This window comes from Hylobates moloch, unplaced genomic scaffold (genome assembly GCF_009828535.3).
Source record: "Hylobates moloch isolate HMO894 unplaced genomic scaffold, HMol_V3 SCAFFOLD_4, whole genome shotgun sequence".
Taxonomy (NCBI): Eukaryota; Metazoa; Chordata; class Mammalia; order Primates; family Hylobatidae; genus Hylobates; species Hylobates moloch.
The window spans coordinates 41,660,521-41,685,702 of record NW_026652279.1 but is presented as its reverse complement, the minus strand read 5'-3'; the positions used below and the strand labels follow the sequence as shown (position 1 = coordinate 41,685,702).

Genomic DNA, 25,182 nt, shown 5'->3' with positions numbered 1-25,182 from the left:
ATTACTGAATTGATTTGAAATAAGAATCAAGAAATTAACCTTAGACCATGTTATTAAGGGAACACGTTAAGGACTTGGCTTTGTGCTGCTGTTAACCATGGTACTCTGGAAATAAAAGGTTGGTTTGACAAAACTAGTTTCAAGACAAATAACATCATTACTTCAAGTGATCAAACCAAAAATGCTAGGAAAACTATTCAATACAAAAAATATAAGATTTAATCACTTACAAAATTGGAACCTGCACATTGTTTGGAAGTTGACCTCTCTTCCCAAAATATAAGCAAAAATGGTAAAGGGGATTATAAACTAAGAACCCAAATCGACTAAATTGTGTTTTTTGGTTTTTTTTTTAGAGACGGAGTCTCACTCTGTCACCCAGGCTGGAGTGCAGTGGCACGATCTCAGCTTACTGCAACCTCCGCCTCATGGGTTCAAACGATTCTCCTGCCTCAGCCTCCTGAGTAGCTGGGACTACAGGCACACACCACCATGCCCCCTCTAATTTTTGTATTTGTAGTAGAGAGGGGGTTTCACCATGTTGGCCAGGATGGTCTCGATCTCCTGACCTCGTGATCCACCCGCCTCAGCCTCCCAAAGTGCTGGGATTACAGGCGTGAGCCACCATGCCCAGTGAACTAAATTGTGTTTCTAAATCTTATACCACATCAAATGCATTACAGACACAAGTATATTGGAATAATTTACAAAAAATGGCCACTATGTACTGAGTATTAGCTCACTTAAAAAAAAAATAGAAAACTCAATAATGCAAAATGGAATAAATATTCCTTTTTTATATAAATTTAAACGTAGAAAACTTCAGGGAAAACAAACTGTTCTTCAACTCTACTCAGTTCCTTGCTGTTCTACTCACAGGTTTTTATATAAATATACATTTACACATTACACTCAACAAATTTCAAAAGCAATTTGATTTATATAACCAAGGATGATTTGTATAACTCAAGATAAAATGCCAAGAGTGCAACCTCCGCTTTAATGAAAATGCTCTTCTTCTGAACAATGAAAATGCTTTTATTCTTGAAATCGGGTAAAACTCCCCTTCCACCACCACGACCCCACAAAAAGAAAAAAAAAAAATCAGCTAGAAAATGATAAACATTCCAACAAATTAATTTACTTATCATGGTGATTATGTTCTTAGAAGAACAATATCCGGGGAACCCGGTTGGTCCTGTTAGTACCAACACACACTCTTGTCTCACCCACACAAGCTTTCTGCCCCTCCATTCTCCATTATAGGGTGGAGCATTACAAGAGGCACCACAATCTCACATCCTGTCTGTCATCTCCATCCCTGTCTCAACCTCATGGGTCTTATTTAAAAGTATGGAACTGTGACAATAGGGTCAACATATGCATGTTTCACGGCCTTCTCTATGCGTAAAGTGCACACACAAATAGAGCTCTCCCACTCTTTAGACTCTGCTGCTAGAATAAAATCTCTGACTTTCCCAGCCTTGCTGTTTCTCCAAAATATTATCTCACACGTGCAACTCAATTCTAATATAAGGGATAGACAGTAAAGGGTGCCAAGTACTGATTTTCAGCTGAACTCTGCCAGTGAAATGAGAAGATGTCACCTCATTTTCTAAATGCAGTTCCCAATCAGCCATAAGGTGATCTGTGAATCTCTGGGTTCCCTTGAAGTTTTTCCTTTTGCCTGTGACTTACTGTCACTTCACAATTAGCATTCTACAGGTGCATGCAACAAGAAAGCATGCAATTCTTAAATATCTTAAATGTTTTAACAACTCTGGGGAAGTCGGGTTGGGAAATGACTGAAAATAAAGTTCTGGTTTTCAGTCTCACACATGAACTCTTTTCCACATTAACACAGGATTATCAAGAAATAGGCTAAACTCTAATAACCTAATTTTTAGATGTCATAAAGAGATTAAACTTCCCAGGGGAATACGGAAACTCTAAGTTGCTACCTACTCTTTGGCTTTAATCACCATATGACGTAATACTGCAGAATAATATGCAACTACTATTATTCTCTCTTTGCTAATAGAAATTTTGAGCTAAAAAAGTTTTATATGAGGAAACAACTTAAGTGATACAGACTTATTTTCATATTTCTAAATCTTATATTTAAGTATTAAACCTAAACAACTAGCTAAATTTTCTCCAACTGTATACCAAAAGGATTACTAATATTTTAATCAAAAGTGCCACAAACAGTCCCTTACTTTCCCTATTGAGTAAAATATCATGTGATTCTAAAGAAAAACTTTATAAACATTTATTTAATTACATGTAAACTTGGAAGTGAACAAAAATGAACATTGGTTTCACTATAGCAAGTAAAAAGTAGTATTTCAAATATACTGATTTAAATTTGGGATTAATGCCTAAACTCAACAAAAAGGGCAAAAAATACTTGTTATAAAATCAACTTTTAATTTCTTCTGGAGCCTTCACAAAGTGAAGGCTCTCAATACTTTATTCTTAGATAAATTTTGCATTTAAAATAATAGTAATAATCATTATTTATAAAAAACAAGTTTTAAGCATATATCAAAGATTAATGGCTACATAAAATATCTAAAATGTTTCAGTCACAGTTTAGTCCAAAAAGTATTTTCATTGTTTTGAAATAAACCATCATGAAACTATTATAACCAGGTTTCAAGTGTGAGGCTTTTGAAGCTGTATATATAAAAAAAAAAATTAGGACTTTGATGAAAAGCATTTAAATAAAAGCCCTTACTTTACTGCTCCCAAATATAAATCCAACCTTTTTAGGTGTAGAAAAATTAGAAACTGTGCAATTAACAGACTAGGAAGTCAAATATCATTGCCAGTAACTAACTGTTGTCTGAATTTCAAGGGAACTTATTGTATATTAAATTTTAAGAAAGTGAACTCACCTACCCTCTCACCTCAGCACTTTCTCAATTTTCCCATTACAATTAACAATATAACTCAGCAGTCAAGTCTTCCAGGCCAGTAACATCAGAATTTATTTTTAACTCTTGACTCCTTCACAAATATTCCACTTCAGTCCAGTATGAAGTTCTGCCAGTTCTTCATTCACACTGTCTCTCAAACTTGTTCCTTTCATCCCATTTTCACATTTTACTTTATTCCCTCATGATTCACAACATACCCTACTAGCTCCCTAAAAAGGCTCTAGCATCTCTCTACTATAATTCACTAACTCAACTGCAAAAATCATCTTACATCTTATTCAGCAACCAACAATAAATCCAGATCTCTTCTGAATCTCAATCAAACTTGTACAGAACCCCTCTGCCCTCCATCAGCTAACTTTCTCTTATTTCTCAAATTCCATCTGTTCTTACGTTCTTATTTAGGCCCCTTTAATTCAGATTTGCCAACTTGATTATTGTCTCTCATGCAAAACTCACCATCTTTGTTCCTTGCTACACTCCTTCCACCTAGACCTTTCATGCTTTTCTACCAGTTCAAGTTATCACCTTCTGTTAACATGTCTTAATACACCTTGTCCGCAGGAAGTCTTTCCTCTCCCAACCATCAGTCTCACCCCTTTACTCTTTGCCACTCTGAACAAATGATTCAATTTGTATTTTACAATCTTGCAGTCATCATGCTATTGTTTTATTTTTTTTTTCCCATAGCCTCCCTCTACAACTAAAGGATAAGCTTTTGAGAGCAAGGACTACAATTTCTTATGTCTGTTTTCAACAGGGGTTCCTTAGAATGCTAGCATCCTAACAAATGCTTAAAGACTCCCCTTTCTTTTAAATGCCTTTAAAGTCAAAGCTGTCAAAAACACATAATTAACACTAAGCTCCAACTTTTTAAATTCTAAACTGACCTATATGGTAATCGGAATTAAACATTTTCATCTATATATTTTACAAGAGTTACTCCATCCTTAGTATCTGTATTATCAAGAATTCAAGAGTCATTTTCAAAGAAAATCCTGAAAAGAAAATGAAAAGTCCCAAAATGTAGCATTATAATCTAGCATTACAGATCTCTGAAATAAAGCTAATAAATCAATTAGCTGAAATTGACTGACTGGTTTTCAAACTATATTACCAAGATGTAAAACATACAAACACTCCAGTACCACAAGAGGCTCTTAAGTAGCTATTATAAGATTTGTATCATCATAGCTGAAAATTACCCCGGAATTTTAAAATATTTTTCAAATGACTCCATGAAGTGTTTAGAAAGCACGACCCTTCCCTGAAAGATGCATAATCAGCTTTCCTCTTTACCTACCCCGGCATTCTCTACTTGCAAGCCACCGGAAAAAAAAAAAAAAATTAACTTTCAAAAATTATCTCCCATTCAGCTATTACCTAGACTATCCTGTTTCAGGCTAGTTCCCAAAGCCAACATGAATTGAAATCTTGAGTTCAACTAAAAGTGATCATTTTATGTTACCTAAGAATATAATCAATTTCACATAACATCACGTTTTGTGTGTGGGGGGATTCTTAAAATCTCAGTTCTTTAGTTCTCTCAGTTCTTCTAGGCAACAAAATAATTTGTCTTTGCCCTCATGATGCCCCTCTTTCCCACAATAAGGAAACAATATAGATCCTTTTGTTAAATTCTGCAACTATGTTTAAACAAGCTGTCATTAAATACCACATGAACTTCTCCATAAATAGAGATACACGGGAACATTAGATACTTAGTATATACTAAACACTTCAAGAGCATACTTTTCAGCGCAAACCCAGGACAAGAGTAGTCTATCCACAACCCTGAACACAGCCCAAATATCCCTATTATTTCTAGGACCATAGCTATCTGCAAAAGCCAAAATGGAAAGGACTAAATCCACATTCTTCTAACTAAATCCACAGTTATCTAAATGTGATGGAAACTAACGCTAGAGTGTTTTAAATCGTCCTTTTTAAGGAACCCCCCAGAACATTTAACAGGTAATGAATGCAATAGCACTCCAAAATTGAACTTAAATATAATGAGCCAGTGACAACATTTAACTTGGTATTTGGCACTATGACAAAACAAATCTCAATCAAAACTTGGACCTATTAATACTTCCAAGTTAACTTTTGATTAAACATAAATTATACGGTGGCAAGTTGGTAATGTCAAAACAGGAAGGTTAAGAGAACACATCAAACCACTTATCCAATTGAACACAAATGCATAGAGATGTTACTGCTGCTAGGTATTTATTGGCTCCCACTAGTCCCTTCTAAAGAGAGAAATCAATGGCAGCCTCCGAATGTGAATGGTTACTGAGCAAGTTCATCCACAGATTAAGAACAAATATTATGTGCAGTCATACAAACAAGAAAAAAATGTTGGGAGGGTGGGACATTTAACGTCTCTATTAAGTATATCAAACTATGATTAACCCCTGAGACCTAAAATACCCTCTCATTCCAAATTCCATAAATTCTGCAAATGTGCATAATGGTTTATTAATCAAATCTTCTCCTTCTCTTTATTCTAAAGGATGGGCAAGTAAACACTGTCATCACTACTTTAACGTGGAAACACTCGAGCACTTGATGAAACTGACTACCAACAGCAAGAAAAGTATAAGAAAGCAGTTTCAAATCGAATCATCCAAATAAATATCATATTATCTCAATTCAAGGTTAATGAGACCGGGGGAGGGGGTATGGGAGGAGTAAAGAGGCAGCTGCTTCATCCTTGACTGAAGACAGGTTTTGCCCTTTTCCATTGCCTGTTTATCAGGTCTAATATTTTCAGATCCTGGTATTTCGAGGTTTCTTATTTTAAGGGCGAGGTGGAAAAGGGGTGTAAAATAAAATCAATACTCACTGCTAACTTTCATGCTGCCAAAAGCTGAAGGCTGCTGCACCGGCTTGCAGCTCTCCGCAAAGGAGGTGGTTCTGGGCCGCCCTGACATGATCACTCTTCGCGAATCACCTTTTCCTTCCTTCCTCCTTCTCTTCCTTTTGTCTTTATGTTGGGGGTGTTAGGTTAATGATAAATGCAGCATTAAGTTCTCCCACAGAAGAAAAAGAAAACGACTTCGTCCTCTTGGCTTTTCACTCCTTTTGTATACTATAAAAAACAAAACAAGCGATGTATTTCTCCTTCAAGACAGATCGGCACGGATATTTAACATATAGATGATTTAGGGCTGGGGAAAAAATACAATTCTTTCCCCTCCCTTTCCTGGGAGGAGAGAAAAGAGGAGGCAAATCCTAAAAAAATATGTATCACGTGAAACGGGGGCAAATACTTGATTGAAAATGAGTACTTCGAATATTATATTTTCCTCGGGGATTTTTTTTCCGAGTCAATGAAGGGAAGCGGCGGAAGGATCACGAGTCTCACGCTTGAAGAGAAAGGGGGATGGGTAAGAGAGAGGGAGAGGGAGGGAGGGGGTGGCTCGGAGATGCGACGGGGAACGCTGCAGCTCCGGCAGCTGCGGGATCCGGCGGGCTGACGGCGGGGGCCCGGCGAACTGGAGGGCGGCGGAGTCGCGAGTCAGTCAGAGGCGGGCGGTGGCGGCGGCTCCTCTCCTCATTGCGCCAGGAGCAGCTGCAGGCGGCGGCTGGATCCAGCGGCCATGGCGGCGGCGGTGGCGGAGGCAGCTCCCTTCAGACCCCAGGCAGCGGCTCCTCGACTGCTCCCCATACGCCGGGGACATGGGAACCCGGCAACCGCTTCCGTCCCTCGGGGCCCCCTCCCCCGTCCGCGGCAACAGCTCGGCCGCCCTCCCGCCCCTCGGCTCTGCTCGGTGCCCGCTCAGGAAGTGTCCGTGCTTTGCCCCAGCCCAGAGCCCTGTCAGCGGCTGCGGGGCCGGCTCCTCCTCGCTTCCTTCCTTCCTTTGTCACTCGGCCCGGGCGGCGGCGGCGGCGGCGGCGGCGGCAGCACAAGCCAGCATTCGCCCGGGTCAGGGGCTGCTCTGTGTGAGGAGCGCTGTCTGCGCAGCCGCCTTGCACTTCCCCACTCCCCCTCCCCCCTCCTACTCGTCCTCCACCTCCTTCCTCCCCCACCCAGCCTTACACCGCCCAGCGCCCCGCCGCCCGCGTAACAGGCGTCTGGGAAGCGCCGACCGAGCTCCACGCTCGCCCGCTTCGGCTGGGAGCCGAAGCCCGAACGGAGCCAATCACGGACGTCGTTTGTTTGCGGCTCCTCCCGGAAAAAGCCGATCAGCCTGAGAAACCAATTAGAAAATGACGCTGGGAAACCACGCCCAAAGAGCGGAAAACGCCGAAGGTAGCCGAACGGAAAGGGTGAATTCGCCTTGTTCGGTGGCTGGCTGGAGGAGACATTCGACAATGGCAACAGTGGCCAGAGTCGCCGGCCCTTACGAAAAAGCTTGAAGAGTTGAGGACGGTGAAACCCAGAGACGCTGGTGAAACTGCACGGCTGGGCGCCGCCGCCGCTTTGTAATTGACTGGAAAACTCCGCTGGGAGCGTACCTCCCTCGGTGATTGGTGAAGAGAAGGGGGCTTCCGAGGACAGTCTGGCCAGTCAGGACTTCCCTCCCTCTCCAAGGTGGGGAGGAAAAAGCGAAGGGAGGGCGTCTATAAAGCGCTGTCTCATTGGCCTGAAGCTTAGGCGCTGGAGTTGGGGCAAAAGGGAGAGGGAGGGAGCCCGAAACTCGCGGCGGCGGCCAATCCGTTCTCACTGCCGTTCAATCGCAAGACCTAGCTGCAATGTGATTGGCCTTCGGCCTCGGTCCCAGGAGCGGAGAGATGCCTGACTCGGGGGTTCGCCTGCGGCCGCCTCCGACAACCGTGGAAGCCGCACACAGTTACCGCGGGCCCTCGGTGCAGCAAATCGGAAAGTGCTGCGGTCGGCGGCGCTGGGTTCTGAGCGCTCAAGCGAGCAGAGGGGTCGAGGGGCTCTCCCCACCCACAGGAGGCTCTTGGCGGGGTGTAGCCAATTCTGCGCGCCCAAGGCTCCCCTCTGCCCTGGATCGCGTGTGCCGAGTGTCGGCCTCTTCCCCGAAAGGGCCAGACGGACCAAGGGGGCCTTCCCAGCCGGCTGCAAGCTCTCAGACGCTAAAATGGGAACAAAGCTTCCAGAAAGGCAGCGCCTTTGGGCGGCCGTGCCCCGCCCAGCCGCGGGGACCATTGATACAGAGGCCTGCTGCGCCTGGTGTGCGCGGCCCGGCCAGGCCTCTGGAAACGCCCATGAGAAATGAGCTCATGCTGGATGCGCGCTCCTTGGGCGCAACTGCCCAGCGCAAAACGGGCCCCGAAAGCAGGTGAGGGGAAATGCCGTCAGGCCGGATATCCTGAAGCCTCTGAGGAAATGGGGGGGTCAGAGGAGCCCGTGGTAGCTTTGGATCTTTTGGAACTAGGGTGATCTATAAAAGTGCAGCTTGAGAAGATTTCATACATAAGACCAGCGTCCATTGTTCTACCATAGAACCAGTTCCTTTGGTCTGCTTTAGAACAGTGAGGTATGGCTACGTCAAGATAGCAGAGAAAGTAGGACAGTTGCCATCCTGATTGTAATCCAGTGGTGCCTGTAATTTCTACCTGCAGAGTCATCTCTTTCTGTTAAGATGCTGTCTCCAGAAAGCACATGTGAAAGGACCTATATTTGATCAGATTACCAGGCTCTTGCTTTGAAACACTGATGAAGGACTTGGGACAGAACAAAGTAAGCTTTGATGGAAGACAGGAAAGGTCTAGATAGTGTTTGCAGATTCAAATGGCTACAGAGGCCAGACAAGTAAAGCAAATGAGTGAGACTGGCCTTGTGTAAGACAATGGGGAATGATAGGGAAAATGGCAAATTGGAATATCCATGCCATAACTAAAAGGAACAGCTGCTCAGCTCTAGCAGATTGTTGCCCTCAGGAATGTGGGTCCAGTGTTCTCAGATGTTCAATTTTTTTCCTCCCAAAAGAAACCCCAAAATTGGATATGTATGTGAAATCTCTGCATTTTTAAATGTTGGTAACCAAATTTTCAAACCCTGCAGGCCAACCTAAAAACTTCCCTTGGCCGATGAGGCATTGGAAAAAGTGTTAATAATTGTTAGGGGCCCGATAGCAGTTGGAGGGTGAAAACAAAATGGTTTGGGACCTTAAATAATTGAAATGTATCTTTTTTAATTTATTTATTTATTTTTGAGACGGAGTTTCGCTCTTGTTGCCCAGGCTGGAGTACAATGGTGCAGTCTCGGCTCACCGCAACCTCCGCCTCCCTGATTCAAGTGATTCTCCTGCCTCAGCTTCCCAAATAGCTGGGATCACAGGCATGTGCCACCATGCCAGCTACTTTGGTATTTTTAGTAGAGACAGGGTTTCTCCATGTTGGTCAGGCTGGTCTCGAACTCCGACCTCAGGTGATCTGCCTGCCTCAGCCTCACAGAGTGTTGGGATTACAGGCATAAGCCACCACACCGGGCCGGTTGAAATTTATTTTTAAAATACTGCACCTTTAATCCTTTTTTTATTTGTGTGTATCTTAAAATGTGCATATCATGTTAGCTCAAGATCAAGAGTTTATGAACAAGCCAGGCGTGGTGGCTTATGCCTGTAATCCCAGCAATTTGGGAGGCCGAGGCGGGTGGATCGCCTGAGGTCAGGAGTTCGAGACTAGCCTGGTCATGATGGTGAAACCCCGTCTCTACTAAAACTTCAAAAATCAGCTGGGCATGGTGGCGGGCGTCTATAATCCCAGTTACTTGGGAGGCTGAGGCAGGAGAATCGCTTGAACCTGGGAGGTGGAGGTTGCAGTGAGCTGAGATCGCACCATTGCACTCCAGCCGGGGCAATAAGAGCGAAACGCTGTCTCAAAAAAAAAAAAAAAAAAAGTTTATGAACCACTAGTTTAGACAAAGAATAGTTGTACAGATGGATAAGGAAGGAAAGAACATTCCAGACAAAGAGAAAAGGTTATGCAATGGCTGAAATGTTTAACAAGGTATTTGGAGACCTTGAGATAGTTTGAAATTATGTAATGTCTAAGATGTGGGCCAAGAGAAAATAAAGGAAAATATCACAGGATAATAGAGGAATAAAGTAAACTATGCTATATTAACTCCATATTAGGCAGCCAGTAAAAATAAATACAACCACCAAAAGTAACTCAGAAATATGTTTAGGAAACAATACTAATTGAAAAATATAGAACTTCAGGTTGTATATGTACCATATTTCCAATCTATAAAATATAAGTACATTTGGATCAAGATTGGAAAGGAAGACAGAAATTAGAATAACTTGTCAATAACATTTAAGTATAAATGAAAATATTTAAATGTCTTTGTTTAGTATTTTTATAATTTCTATTTTTTTACTTTTATTTATTTTTTAATCTCACTGTTATCCAGGATGGAGTGCAGTAGCACAGTCATAGCTCACTACAGCCTTGAACTTCTGGGCTCAAGCAGTCCTCCCACCTCAGCCTCCTAAGTAGCTGGGATTACAGGTGTAAGCCACTGTACCCCACCTCTATGTTTCATTTTAAGGGGAATTGGCCCAAAAAATAACATTTATATTATTTCTTCACTATGATTCACATGTCCCTCAGAAGCCTCTAATTACAATGGAATTCTTATAAAAAATTCACATTTCTCAGCAAAGCTTTCCAACCAAAATTTTTATGATAATCCTTTGTCATATAAGTTAAAATAGTAAAACTAGACAATAGTGAGTAAGTATTATATTTGAGACACCTGCTAGGCATCTGATATAAGGTGGATGAGAGGATCAATGTCCTTTGGGAGTTTATCCTCTAAGGAAGCAACTACATGAAAAGTTAAATAAATTATAAAAATCACATTTTGAATTGATAAAAGTTATCAGGCAGAACATAATTTGGTTTTTATTTTTTTGAGACAGGGTCTCACTTTGTCCTCCAGGCTGGAGTGCTGCAGCCTCAACCTCCCGGGTTCAAGGGATCCTGCTGCCTCAGCCCCCCAAGTAGCTAGGACTACAAGGGTGCACCACCTCACCCAGCTAATTTTCGTATTTTTTGTATAAATGAGGTTTCGCCATGTTGCCCACACTGGTCTCGAACTCCTGGGCTCAAAGTCTGCGTGCCATGGCTTCTCAAAATGCTAGGATTACTGGCGTGAGTCACCATGCCTGGCCCATAATTTGTTAATATGGTTGTTACTACAAAGTTTAAATAAATTGCCCATGCATTCCTATTTATAATAGGTGAGTGGAGGACACTTCAATCTAAAGTGATCTTAAAGGATGAGTAGTAGGGTTTGAAGATGAAGAAAGAAGAGGGGAAGTAAATTACTTTCCATCACTTCAATTTCAACCCATCAGATAAACCCTCTTTAGTAAACCGGCATGTGGGTGGAGCTGTAAGAGCAATTAAGGACAGTGTGACTCTGTTCTTTTGACTTTGGGAAAACCAGTTTGGCTGGAACAAAAAGCTGATAGAGAAGACTAATGGAAGATAAGGTTGAAAAGGTAGGTTTGAGGGAGCTTTGAATGTTACAGGAAAAAAAAAAACAACTGGGCTTTGTCCTGTAGACAGTGGAGAGATATTTTAGCAGATGTAAGACATTAACCATTATAGGAAAGCCTCTGAAGTAACATACACTGTGGTTTTTCCTGTTGCTGAAAATATGCCCAGAATAACAAGACGTGGCATAGTTGGTCATGTGTCTTATAACCAGTGAGGTGTGCCCAAATGGGAAGGTAATGAATGACTACCCAAAAAGAAGAGGGAGAGTGTTTGAAACACTGTCACTGTAAAGTAGACTGGTTGTATTAAAAGTTGCATCTCAAGCCTTTGGCAAATTATATAAATACTCTGATTTCAACATCTTAAAGGAGTATACTGTATAAAATAAAAAACACTTGAATCTGTTACAGGAAAGGGGTCACAATCCAGACCCCAGGAGAGGGTTCTTGGATCTCACACAAGAAAGAATTCAGGGTGACTCCTCAGTGCAAAGTGAAAGCAAGTATTAAGAAAGTGAAGGAATAACAGAATGACAGAGCAGCCCTGAGGGCTGCTGGTTGCCCTTTTTTTTTCCTTTGAGACGGAGTTTTCATTCTTGTTGCCCAGGCTGGAGTGCAATGGTGTGATTTCAGCTCACCACAACCTCCACCTGCCGGGTTCAAGCAGTTCTGCCTCAGCCTCCCAAGTAGCTGAGATTACAGGCACGTGCCACCACACCCGGCTAATTTTGTATTTTTAGTAGAGTCAGGGTTTCTCCATGTTGGTCAGGTTGGTCTCGAACTTCCGACCTCAGGTGATCTGCCCGCCTCGGCCTCCCAAAGTACTGGGATTACAGGCGTGAGCCACCGCACCTGGCCTGGTTGCCCATTCTTTATGGTCATTTCTTGATATGCTAACCAAGGAGTGGATTAATCATGCCTCCCCTTTTTAGACCATATAGGGTCTAAACTGTCATGGCACATTTGTAAACTGTCATGGCACTGGTGGGAGTGTAGCAATGAGGACGACCAGAGGTCACTCTCGTCGCCATTTTGGTTTCAGTGGGTTTTGGCCAGCTCCTTTACTAAAACCTGTTTTATCAGCAAGGTCTTTATGACTTGTATTTTGTGCTGACCTCCTATCATCCTGTGACTTAGAATGCCTTAACTAACCATCTGGGAATGCAGCCCAATAGATTTCAGCCTCATTTTGCCCAGCTCCTGTTTAAGATGGAGTTGCTCTGGTTCACATGCCTCTAACAAATCCTTTTAGTTTTTCATGCTTGTCACATGTTTACTTCTAGGGGTATAATCATATGGTTTACTATATTATTACCGATTAGATTATTTTGAACTACTTCAATTTTCTTTTACCTCATTTCCATTCACATTTTTTGAAAAGAGCTTTTTTATACAAGAGTGTAAATATTTTCACACTGAATAAATGAATTGAAAACAGTATGTGTTGATTGAATACTTTGATTTAAGTATACTTCTTTACAGCAAATTCTAGGAATTCAGCTTTGTTTTATGTGCATTAAAATGTAATAAATATAGGCCTGAGAAATTCTCAGAACAAATATTTTAGGCCCTCAGTAGCTGTAAATCGGGAACGGTCAGATTTCCTTCACATGGAAATGGGACTCACATCTCTTAGAATGGAACAGAAGTCTTTAGGTCTTCAGTATATGTCATGTTGATAGGAAATGTGAAAGCTACAAGAAAATTGGTATTTGGTTTCTTGGATATTGAATATCCTTGGCCAGGGGTGCAGGGAAGTGAAAAAAAAGTAAGACCTCCTATGGATCATCCAAAAAGGAATTTCAGAATGCAGAGAGGGCTGGTCTCCCTTAATCAGGCCAAAACTTTATTTGAATTGTATCAAGATGCTTCATTCCTGTGCCCTGTAGGATGGAATCTTGAAAGAAAATGGGAAGGAATGTACAAAGCCTCAAGGAATGTGTTTCTCTGTAACATCTAGATCAGACAGTAGTATGAAGTGCCAGATATGAAACCAGAAAGGATCCTTATGAGAGTTTATAGCTCAGTTTTATAAAACCGTTAGTGTTTTACTATCTGTACTGCCTTTTTTTTAATTTTTATTTTTAGAGATGGGGTCTCGCTCTGCTGCCCAGGCTGGAGTGCAGTGGTGCGATCATAGCTCACTGCAACCTCAAACTCCTGGGCTCAGGTCAACCCTTCTGCCTCAGCCATGCCCTGCCACTTCCCCCCCAGTAGCTGGGGCTATAAGTGCTTGCCACCACACTCAGCTAACTTTTAAAATTACTTTGTAGAGACAGGGTCTTGCCATGTTGCCCAGGCTGGTGCTGTTGTTCTTTATTTTTACAATGTATATTGTGTATGCACTAGTAGTGTTCAGTACTTGAAGATAAAAGTAGGAATTTAGGAAAAATAAATTTCTAAGTTAGGAGTCTTAGGAAAATATCAACTCTGTTTTTTCTTTTCTTTTTTGTTTGTTTTTATTGTTGTTGTTATTGTTTAGATAATTTGTTGCTCTGTCACCCAGGCTGGAGTGCAGATGTGTGATCATGGCTCACTGCAGCCTACCTCCAGGGCTCAAGCAATCCTCCCGCCTTAGCCTCCCAAGTAGCTGGGACTTAAGGCACAAAACTGACCTGGCTAATTTTATTTTTGTAAAGACAGAGGTCTCCCTACGTTGTCCAGACTGGTCTTGAACTCCTGGCCTCAAGCAATCCTCCCACCTTGGCACCCCAGAGTGCTGGGATTACAGGTGTGAGCCACCACACCCAGTCTGTCTTTTTTTTTTTTTTTTTTTTTTGAGGACTCAACATGTCTGAGACAGTTGAGTACACTTCTACTTTCTCTAACCACTTCTTGACAAATTGAATACAGTTTTCATGTTTAGTCTTCTTATCAAAAGTGTTCCAATTATTCTACTTTTTATCCTTAAGGGCTTTAAATATGATTATATAGAATTTCATAAAGTTTGCTGGCCTGTATTGGACAACACATGAAAAGACACGAATATCCTAATTCCACCAGGAAGTGCTTGTTGTCCACTGTGTGCCCAGGTCTGTGCCACATATGGTGGGAAACATTTGCTTGCAACAAATTGAGAAAACTGCTGTATATGCTTTAAAACCTAACTGGTTTATTCAACTGCATTTTTAAAATATTTCCAAGGCCAAAGGCTCTTGGACTCTTTTAGAATTAAAAACAAATATCTTACACAGCCATGTCAGCTGGAACTCTGAGTAAGCAAACTATCCTGTGGAGGTTAAGCTTTTAATCTGGCATGAGAGGAGTTAAAAGTGAAGTACTTCTAAGCACCAGAGAAACCATCTAGTGGGAAAAAAAAAATTCATCAACAGGGAGTTGCCAAATGAGGACACGCACATGCTTTGCCTTCATTATCTAACTTTCTTCCAGTATAAATAGAATTACATGGAGGTGTAAGGCATTTCTCTTGATCTCAGTCAATGCTGTGCACATCGTGGGAACTCAGTAAATGTTGGCAAAATAAGTAGTGTGATTGTAATTGAAAAAGCGAAACAATTATAACCATCAAAATTACAACTTTATAAAATATCTGCATATGGACAAGCACTCTGAGAAAATACTCCCCGCAAAAAAGTTGTTTTATTAATTTTTTGGTTTTCTGAATTTTTTCTTACATTAATTTTTTTCCTATTATTGGTTCTACAATACAATTTGAATATCAAAATTTCTTAATTAGATGCATTCAAATATAACAGAATCACAGCTTGGGGCAAGTCTCCGTTCAACACCAGGCTTCAAACATGTGGTGGCATATCTGGCAAATTGGTAGGTTCAGGCTGCCAAGAGGTGATTTACATAAGGGTTTTGGCGGAAAGACTGCCAAGAAGTGTGGATGACAGAAAGGTGGGGGTTGGCCAGACTGCTTTTCAGTCAATTTGCACAGCTACAGTGCACCAGCCAGTGTTCCAGTTGGTCAGTGCCCATGCCATGCCAGCTGTTAATCCTTGGATTGAGGGAATGACACCTTACCTATCTCGAAGATTCATATTCCAATACAGCCTCGTGGAGTCCACTAGGAAAGTACCAAGAGCAGAAATAGGAGTGCACTAAAATCGTTACTACATCACACAATATAATCAAAAGATGAGGGGTTACAGCTTGTCGCCACTTGTGCAGAAAATGATGGCACGATTTTGCAGTATCAGAGATTCCAGGAAACAAGCATTTTGATTCTTTGAGGGCCACAACGGAGGTCATGAAGATGTCCAGCAGCACGTGGTAATGACCTGGCTTAATGGGGCTGGCTCACTGATGAGTATCAGAAGTGTTCAAGAAAACTCAGCAGCAGATATCCACGTGGCCGCAGATATGCCTCATTCTTGAGCCCATGTAAAACACTGTGTAGGGGCTCTTAGAAATTATGGGCAGAGGATTTTGCAAGGAGCTGAAGTTTGGCATCAGCGAGCAAAGACAGGAGCCAATGAAATACGGATTGCAAAACTATTCCTAATTAGTTCATTATTAATGTTTTAGCTCATACAGAATATGAGAATGAGAGGTACATCTGCTGTTTCCTCACTTGGTGGTCCCCATTTCCACAAGGTTCTTATTTGTGTGACCATTTCACGAAAATGAGAGTATTGGTAGTTTTTAAAAACAGTTCAGGGGTTTTTTTTTTTTTTAACAACACAACCCATATATGCAAGTCAAATACAATTCTTCATCTGGTGCTCAACCAAAGAAACAGTGATACATTCCAATACTGGAGGAAAAACTGGCCTGACTAAATTTATTGATATTTAAGGTCTTGTACAGGGTAATTTTGAAAGTATGTAATTTCCACCTAAAATGCTATTTTAAGAACCTGAACCTTGCTGTATTAGTTCCTTTTCATGCTGCTAATAACGATATTCTTGAGACTGGGTAATTTGTAAAGGAAAAAGATTTAATAGACTCAGTTCCACATGGCTGGGGAGGCCTCACAATCACAGTGGAGGACAAAGGAAGAGACATCTTACATGGCTGCAGGCAAGAGGGCGTGTGCAAGGGAACTCCTCTTTATAAAACCATCGCATCTCATGAGACTTATTCACTATTAGGAGAACAGCATGGGAAAAACCTGCCCCCATGATTCAATTGCCTCCCCCCAAGTCCCTCCCACTACATGTGGGAATTCTGGGAGCTACAATTCAAGTTGAGATGTGGGTGGGGACACAGCCAAACCATATCAGCAAGTGATTTGGATGGGGACACAGCCAAACTTGCAGCAAGTGATATGGTTTGCCTGTGTCCCCACCCAAATCTCATCTTGAATTGTAGCTCCCATAATTCCCATGTGTCACGGGAGGGACTCAGTGGGAGGTAATTGAATCATTGGGGGCCAGTCTTTCCAGTGCTATTCTGGTAGAGAATAAGTCTCACAAGATCTGATGGGTTTATCTGGGGTTTCCACATTTGCTTCTTCCTCATTTTCTCTTGCTGCCACCGTGTAAGAAGTGCCTTTCACCTCCTGCCATGATTGTGAGGCCTCCCCAGCCATGCAGAACTATAGGTCCAATTAAATCTCTTTTTCTTCCCAGTCTAAGGTATGTCTTTATCAGCAGTGTTAAAACGGACTAATACATTTGCCTAAGCGGAAACTCTGGGGTTCTACTTTTTATATAGAGCTTAATAGTTTATAATGAACATTATAGTAATAGTTGTGCATCAAAACCTATAAGGTGGGCAAAACAGGTAATACTTCTCCCATTTTACAGACCAAAAAATGGAGGCAACGGCTGGGTACAGTGGCTCACACCTGTAATTCCAGCACTTTAGGAGGCCAAGGCAGGCAGATCACTTGAGCCCAAGAGTTTGAGACCAGCCTGGGCAACATAGTGAGACCCTCTCTCTCAAAAACAAAAAAGTATTAGCCAAGTGTGATGATGGACACCTGTAACCCCAACTACTTCAGAGACTGAGGCAGGAGGATCACTTGAGCCTAGGAGGTCAAGGCTGTAGTGAGCTGTGATTGGGCCACTGCACTCCACCCTGGGTGACAGAGAGAGACCTCTCTCAAAAATAAAAAAATAAAAAAATAAAATGGAAGCACAGAAACTATACCTTTTCTAGCTCAACTTTACCACATTGATGAAAAGTATTGAGCAGCCACAGGTACATGGCATTCCACTATGTTCTTGGAATAATATTAAAGAAAAAGCATGAAGGTATGCTCTGAGCAGGCAAGAGAAGTCATATAAAATGAGAGTAATTTATAACGTGACTTCCTTTTTTTTCTCATGGTCCTTCTTTTTCTCATTTAACTCCTTACTCTTGTATATGTTATAGCAATTGTTGTTTAATAATTGCATTAAAATAAATAGATGCCTTGGACACTGATACTCTTGGAATATAGAACAATGTTCATGGCATTTAATATATGGATACAAGATTTTTTAAAAGGAAAGATGTACATATAGAGTCCCACCAGATTAGAAGTATGATTGCAATTGGAATTTAATTAGTGAGCACTTACTAAATACCTATTATGTGCAAAGTATTGTACTCAATGAGAGTGAATTTATTTATTTATTTATTTATTTATTGAGACGGAGTTTCGCTCTTGTTGCCCAGGCTGGAGTGCAATGGCATGATCTCGGCTCACCGCAACTTCCGCCTCCTGGGTTCAAGTGATTCTCCTGCCTCAGCCTCCTGAGTAGCTGGGATTACAGGCATGCACCACCATGCCCGGCTAATTTTGTATTTTTAGTAGAGACAGGGCTTCTCCATGTTGTTCAGACTGGTCTCAAACTCCCAATCTCTGGTGATCCACCCACCTTGGCCTCCCAAAGTGCTCGGATTACAGGCATGAGCCACCACGCCAGGCCCGAGAGTGAATTTTTTAAAAAGAAACAAGACATTATCAGTGTTCTGAAGAATTTTGAATCTGTTTTGGAAGAAAGAAGATATAGGCTAGGTATTTTGAAGGTCCTCAACAAATACTTGTTGAGTGAACGGATGGATGAATTGTTACGGGCCCAAGGCAGCATACGATGAATACCAAGAAAATGAGGGCATGTGTACATACATAAGAGTTCAGGGCATGGCTGAAGTGAGGAATGGAATACTCTACTGGCCAGATCCATCGCATATACCCACCCTTGAAGAAGATGTCCCCACAAGAAAGAGGAGTTCCATTACAAAAAAATTTTTTTAAGATGAGGGCTGCAACAGCACACTGGACAAATGAAAACTACTGCTACCCCAGGCCACTATAGGCCTACTTTGTTAACAGATTCCCGTAGGATATTTATGTTCCATCCCCAAAGCAGGAGGAGGGTTCAGACCAGTGCCAAGAAGGAAATCTGGAGCTATATATCAAGAGAACAATCTGACATGGGATTGATCACTAACTTTATAAGGATGGACAAGGCAGATGAGAAAGTGGAATTAGAAAACAGAATTGAGACTTTGACTCTCTCACTTTTAAGGACTGTGAAGTTGTGGAAATAGTAGAAAGGTCAAAGAAGGGAGACAGTAGACCATTATATCAATTTTTTAAAAGACTGCAAAGAATATTCGATTCATTATTAAGAATTTAGAGGCCTCTACAACTATATAGAGTCAAAATTATGAAGGTAAAGTCACATTTCAGGGGAACTTTGAATAGATAGAATACTTAAGCTAAGGAAATCAGGAATTAGAGGTAGGTAACAGTACACTCAGAAGGTATGGGGATACTAAATATTTCTCTTGAATGCAAAACAGAAATTGTCCTGACCCCCCTTCCCCAATAATGTCTTGAAGGAGTAACTTGAGGCCAGTATGACGATCACTCTGGAAGCCAAGAAGTGGCTGTCTTCTATCTAAATTAAGATTTGCATTACTTGCTAATAGAATGGAACATTAAGCAGTAGTTTAGAATCTTCCTCACAGAGAAAGTACAAGCCAGTGGTGGCTCATACCTGTAATCCTAGCACTTTGGGAGGCCGAGGCCAGCAGATCACTTGAGGTCAGGAGTTCGAGACCAGCCTAGCCAACATAGTAAAACCCTGCCTTTACTAAAAAATAGAAAAATTAGCCAGGTGCAGTGGTACATGCCTATAGTCCCAGCTACTCAGGAGGCAGGAGAATTGCTTGAACCCCGGAGGCAGAGGTTGCAGTGAGCCAAGATAATGCCACTGCACTCCACCCTGGGCAACAGAGCAAGACAAACCAAATTGAAATAATCCATGCTGATATTTTGTACATCTGCAGGGTTAATGGTAATCTATAGGATTTTCTCAAAGATACAGCAAAACTTATCTCCAAAGGGAATGAGTCAAAAGTTGCAAATTTTACAGACTGGCTGAAGCCTTACAAGCAATCTAATAGACTTTTTCCCCTCTGGAAAGTGCCCAAAGATCCAGTGAATCTGGGGACAAACCTCAGTGCTTCTGCCAGGTTCCCATTTAAAAGAGAGACTGGACCCTTACCTTGAACTTTAGTGTTGAGGCTATAGTCTATTGGCATCCAAATGATTACTTATGAAAGAAGCTTCATCATGCTCCCTAAACAAACAACTTGTTCCCTGCCAAAACTAGGATCGCGTTGCTTTAGGAAGAGGATACATACTATACTGACAGCCAAATGATGATTTGCCAAAAAAAAAAAAAATCAAGGCTGGACGCGGTGGCTTATGGCTGTAATCCCAGCACTTTGGGAGGCTGAGGTGGGTGGATCAGGAGTTTGAGACTAGCCTGGTCTACATGACGAAACCCTGTCTCTACTAAAAATACAAAAATTAGCCTAGTGTGGTGGCTCATGCCTGTAACCACAGCTATTCAGGAGGCTGAGGCAGGAGAATCACTTGAACCTGGGAGACAGAACTTACAGTGAGCCAAGATCGCACCATTGCACTCCAGCCTGGGCAACAAGAGTGAAACTTCATCTCAAAAAAAAAAAAAAAAAAAATCAAATTCCATTGTGGATGGCAAAAGAGCCTCCTATCACCCAGAAGAGGGAAGGTAGCCTATATTAGACATGGCCTTACAGACTGTTGACGAGGAACTTGCTGAAGGCTACCTGAAAATAAAATAGTAGGAACTTGGCATTTTGCTATTTAATGATCTGGAAAATTGGAAACCACCTTGGTCTAGGCAAATCCCTGGGGAGGAAGTTTAAGTCTTTTTTTTTTTTTTTTTTTGAGACAGAGTCTCGCTCTGTCGCCCGGGCTGGAGTGCAGTGGCGCAATCTTGGCTCACTGCAACCTCTGCCTCCTGAGTTCAAGTGATTCTCCCGCCTCAGCCTTCTGAGTAGCTGTGACTACAGGCACGTGCCACTGCACCCAGCTAATTTTTGTATTTTTAGTAGAGACGGGGTTTCACCATATTGGTCAGGCTGATCTTGAACTCCTGACCTCATGATCCACCCGCCTCGGCCTCTCAAAGTGCTGGGATTACAGGCGTGAGCCACCACGCCCGGCCAGTTTAAGTCTTAAGTGTTAAGGCAAAGCACTTAAGGTAACCACACCTATAAAGCGGAATTGTCAGGTCATTTTCAACCTATTTCTTTGCCTATGAGAGCTCTCATGTGACATATGCCTAGTCTACCTTCAGATGAGAGGATAGCTGCCCTGTAAAGCACTTGGCTGTGGGAGGCACTCTCACTTCCCAAGAAGTTGTATATAACTGAGTCAATGTACACTCATGGGGATGTCCAGGAGGCCAGAGATCCACTTGCCATTCATGTGGCTCCAGGAGGTAGATGGACTTCCATGCTTCATTACTCATGGCCACTCCCCAAGAGTACCTGCTCTAAGTAGCCATCAGTAAACCATTCCATAAAGAAATGCTAATGTGACCAGGTGGCCTAAAAGAGTCTGTGGTCTGCTGCTTCTTGGCCCTGGATTAGGACTGTTTCTGTTGTTGGAAAATATTTGATTCTTGAGGGGGATGAAATGAGGCAGCACCTGTGAAAATTATTTGAAAACTCTAAAGGCCCCTACTTGTGTAGGGGATGTGGGTGAGATGACTACTGGTAGACAACAAAAAGTTAAGCCCTCTACCCTGTATTTTCCTCTTAGATTACAATTTCTTATTTAAGTATCTCTTCAAGAAGACTGGAGTGGAATCTTTTCCCTTCTGGATGGTAAAACTAATGAGGGGATGTTTGCCTTGACTTTGCTATTACAGTATATGTGTGACATCCCTAAATCCACTCTAGTGCATCTTACACACTTGTCAGATTTATCTAACTCTCACACCACTGTCATCACTTCTGCCTGCCCCTCAGGAACCTAAATTGATACCTCTGTCTATCATGGAAAATCTAAACTCTTTAGTCTTGCATTCAAAGTCCTCCTGCAACTACCCGCCCCAGCCTCCATCATCTTTCCAATCTGACCTCTCCTTGCTTCACACTGTAGAAGCAGGTACTCTTGGAGCTGACAGTCATCAAAAAGATGGTGCATATCCAACTCTCACATGTCAAAGATGGGGAAACTGAAGCCCAGAGAAGTGAGGTGAATATTCCCAAGGCCACAAACAGTCCTTCCACTGTGGCCAGGACAACTTGCTTTCCATTCCACACACAACTTGCTCCTCTGGTCCTAAGCCATGGGGCAAGGTGAGTAGAACTAGTACCCAGAAAACACTATGGCATGGGATAAATGGCACATAAAGCAATGTTGAGAATTAAAAACTCCAATGTGCCTACAACACATAGTGTTCTCAGCAAGTGAACTTTATATAGAATTTGCCACCCTCATAGTAGGGAATTCACTAAAGCTGGGAATGAATGTGCAAATGTTTGTTTGCTTTGTCTTGTTTACCACAGAAGTGAAATTTGTGACAATCTTTTTCAACCTAAATTGAATAAATGATTCAGGACAAGAAATGATTACCAGATGTGTCAGGGTTTTGATGGGAAATGGCCCATCGAATTATTATTGTTTGCCAAGTTTTCCCCTCACAATTTAAGCTAACGAGGTTATTTCAAGGGTAATCGTGTTGGGGAACCTCAATGCAATGATGCTGTTACAACTTGCCCAATTTGAAGCTAGGAAACCACCCCTTCTTTGGAAGGTTTATGTGGTAGGAAATGGGGGGTGGTTAGTGATCTAAACCTCACTGATTATCATGAATGGCAAGAAGAGGGAAGCAGTGAAGGAAAAGCCCTGATTATAAGAATATTGTTAAATAAATCAAAGGAAGTTTTATAAATATTCAAATATGTAATGTAATTCAAATGAAACAGATCAACTTTCCACATCTGCTTTGGTGAATAGACAAGGATACTTAAAATTTGTGCATTAAATATTTGAACATAAATTACTGCTTAGAATGTGTTTGAGGTTTTTAAAATGTTTTCTTTAGTATTTAAATCACCATAGAACTGAAAAAATAAAGAATTTAATCATTATTTTTGCATTATGACTATAACCAGACTATAGGACTTATTCAGATTATTACAAATTCCAAATAAATGGAGCATGAATTAGTAAAGTTTTTCTGTTTTGTTTTGTTTTTGTTTTTGTTTTTCAGAGACAGTGATATTGCCCAGGCTGGCGTGCAGTGGCTATTCACAGGCATGATCTCACTACTGATGAGCTTGGGAGTTGTGACCTGTTTCTTTTCCGACCTGGGTCGGTTCGCCTCTCCTCAGGCAACCTGCTGGTCTCCCACTTCCGTGAGGTTACCATATCGATACAGAACTTAGTGCAGGCACTGGATCAGCATAGCACACTACAGCCCAGAATTCTTGGACTCAAGCGATCCTCCCACCTCAACCTCTCTAGTAGCCAGAACTACAGGTGCACCACCCTGCCAGGATAATGACATTTTAATTTGCCTACAAATTATTGCATTAGTCTGAGTGTCCAGGTTAAGATTCAGTGCTTTTTAAACTTTATCACTAAAAAACCATCCTATTGCACCAGGACCTGCCCATAATGAAGCCTAAAAGCAGCCTGATGGAACAGACTTTGTCCTCTACTCCACAAAATAGCTGTTGGTTTTAATATAAAAGTGCACACCTCTCCCCCTCCCATACATGTACACACCTAAATTCTCCAGTAACTGACTCCTCAGGGAGATGCTTCACGTCATCCACAGCTTCACTCTCCTGGCACGTGGTATAGGTGCATCAAGAGCCCTTCATAATGCAGGAGGAGAAGCAGGGTGTCCTTGATTTATGTTTAGAAAAGACATGTTTAGAGGTCGTATCATCCAATTTGAGTGAGGAAAAGTGGCTGTGCTTTGTATATGAGCAAAGCTCAATGAATGTTTATTGAGTTGCAATAGTTGATTATTGAAATGACAAACTTTTTGTAACAGGAAAAGCCCTACATAAACATAATGCATTAAACATAAATACTGATTAGGCAATCCCTTGATATGTAATTATTTCAAGCCCAAAACTCAGAAAAAGCAGCAATGTGTGTTTTTACTATCTCCTTCCTCAGGTGGGCTTCAATTTCTTCTGTCTGTTTATTCTAACCTCTCCAGTTAAACACCATTCCCTTGCTAGAGATCAAAGTAACTGCGTTGTTTCAATTCTTTATTAACATTACACACGTCTCGGCCGGGCGCGGTGACTCATGCCTGTAATCCCAGCACTTTTGGAGGCAGAGGTGGGTGGATCACCTGAGGTCAGGAGTTTAAGACCAGCCTGGCCAACATGGTGAAACCTCGTCTCTACTAAAAATACAAAAATTAGCTGGCCATGGTGGTGGGCACCTGTAATCCCAGCTACTCGGGTGGCTGAGGCAGGAGAATCACTTGAACTGGGAAGGTGGAGGTTGCAGTGAGCTGAGATTGCACCACTGCACTCTAGCCTGGGTGACAAGAGCAAGACTGTCTCAAAAAACATTACACACAACTCAAAAAGCAAGAGGGTGAGGGTTATCCCTTTCTGATTTCTGCTTCTTACTCCCAAACATAGCTTGAAAATCCTTTTTGCTTGGCTTTGGCATTTTGAGGCACATCTGGATTCATTCCAGGGTTTGTCTTCCTGACACATAAATGCAGAAGTGTACACTGTCCTCTTATTTCTCCTGAGTTAAATGCACATCAGACAGGCCTCAGGTTATCTGCCTTTGTTATGTCGCCAGCCTTTCACAGATAAAGCCCAAATAACCTCTACCTGCAGGCCCCAGCCTGCCTAAGCCTGTGAGTCAATTCTCCCTAAAGCCAGAAGAGTATCAGCTTCAGCCCCAGTTGTCTGAAGTTAGGCTTGCTGCCTATAGTGTGCTAGCAATAAAAAAGTCTTGGGGCCTATAAGGCTTTGGAGTAACAGCATCTTCAATCTGTGCTGGCCTCAGCCATGCAACTGGGAAACAGCAGAATGCAGTGGGGAGAGTAGTGGCTAAGGAGCCTGCCAGGTTAAGGTTAGTCTTCCCATTCTCACCCTTGACAAGTCACTGAACCACCTGTTTTCTCATCTGTCAAGGGAAGTTTGTCTCTAATTCCCATCCCCTGCAGGGTCTCTTGGTGTTATCTATATTCAGTCTTTCTGTTACACTGTTTTCAAATTCAATACAAGTAGAAGGTTCCCTCTTAATTTTATGTCTCAAATTATTTTTGCCTGATAGGATGACAGAAAATGTACCTAATGTTGCCAGGCACAGTGGCTCACACCTGTAATCCCAGCACTTTGGGAAGCGGAGGTGGGCGGATCACAAGGTCAGGAGATTGAGACCATCCTGGCTAACACGCTGAAACTCCATCTCTATCAAAAATACAAAAAATTAGTGGGGCGTGGTGGTGAGCACCTGTAGTCCCAGCTACTTGGGAGGCTGAGGCAGGAGAATCGCTTGAATCCAGAAGGCGGAGGTTGCAGTGAGCTGAGATCACGCCACTGCACTCCAGCCTGGGTGACAGCGAGACTCC

The 25,182-nt window shown here is 42.0% G+C and overlaps 2 protein-coding genes across 5 annotated transcripts in view; one reads left to right on the top strand and one right to left on the bottom strand.

Moving 5' to 3' along the window:
- GSK3B (glycogen synthase kinase 3 beta) overlaps nucleotides 1–25,182 on the bottom strand; it is a 288,377-nt gene that overhangs the window by 237,910 nt on the left and 25,285 nt on the right. Inside the window, exon 2 of one of the 2 annotated variants that reach the window (XM_032150081.2) lies at nucleotides 5,794–6,039. In XM_032150081.2, the coding sequence (XP_032005972.1) occupies nucleotides 5,794–5,881 (88 nt within the window). In that variant the 5' untranslated portion in view covers nucleotides 5,882–6,039. Of the gene's footprint in view, nucleotides 1–5,793; nucleotides 6,649–25,182 lie in introns of those variants that run through there. The other variant, XM_032150082.2, reaches the window with a different exon arrangement.
- Nucleotides 6,914–23,724, top strand: LOC116466896 (uncharacterized). Of its 3 annotated transcripts, XR_009213115.1 has the most exons (3): nucleotides 6,914–8,200; nucleotides 11,114–11,377; nucleotides 20,506–22,714. XR_009213115.1 is itself a non-coding variant. In XM_032150083.2 (2 exons), the coding sequence occupies exons 1-2, from the start codon at nucleotides 7,686–7,688 to the stop codon at nucleotides 23,009–23,011; spliced, it is 690 nt and encodes a 229-aa protein (XP_032005974.1). In that variant the 5' UTR covers nucleotides 6,914–7,685; the 3' UTR covers nucleotides 23,012–23,724. The 3 variants fall into 3 exon arrangements, 2 of the variants coding, with proteins under 2 accessions (XP_032005974.1, XP_058293429.1); XM_032150083.2 differs by lacking the exons at nucleotides 11,114–11,377; nucleotides 20,506–22,714 and adding an exon at nucleotides 22,837–23,724; XM_058437446.1 differs by lacking the exon at nucleotides 11,114–11,377.

Excerpts from the sequence above, each read along its gene's own strand:
- LOC116466896 (XM_032150083.2), top strand. The coding sequence starts at position 7,686 with ATGCCTGACTCGGGGGTTCGCCTGCGGCCGCCTCCGACAACCGTGGAA. Across the intron at positions 8,201-22,836 it reads AAAACGGGCCCCGAAAGCAG|AGACAGTGATATTGCCCAGG; the intron begins GTGAGGGGAAAT and ends TTTGTTTTTCAG.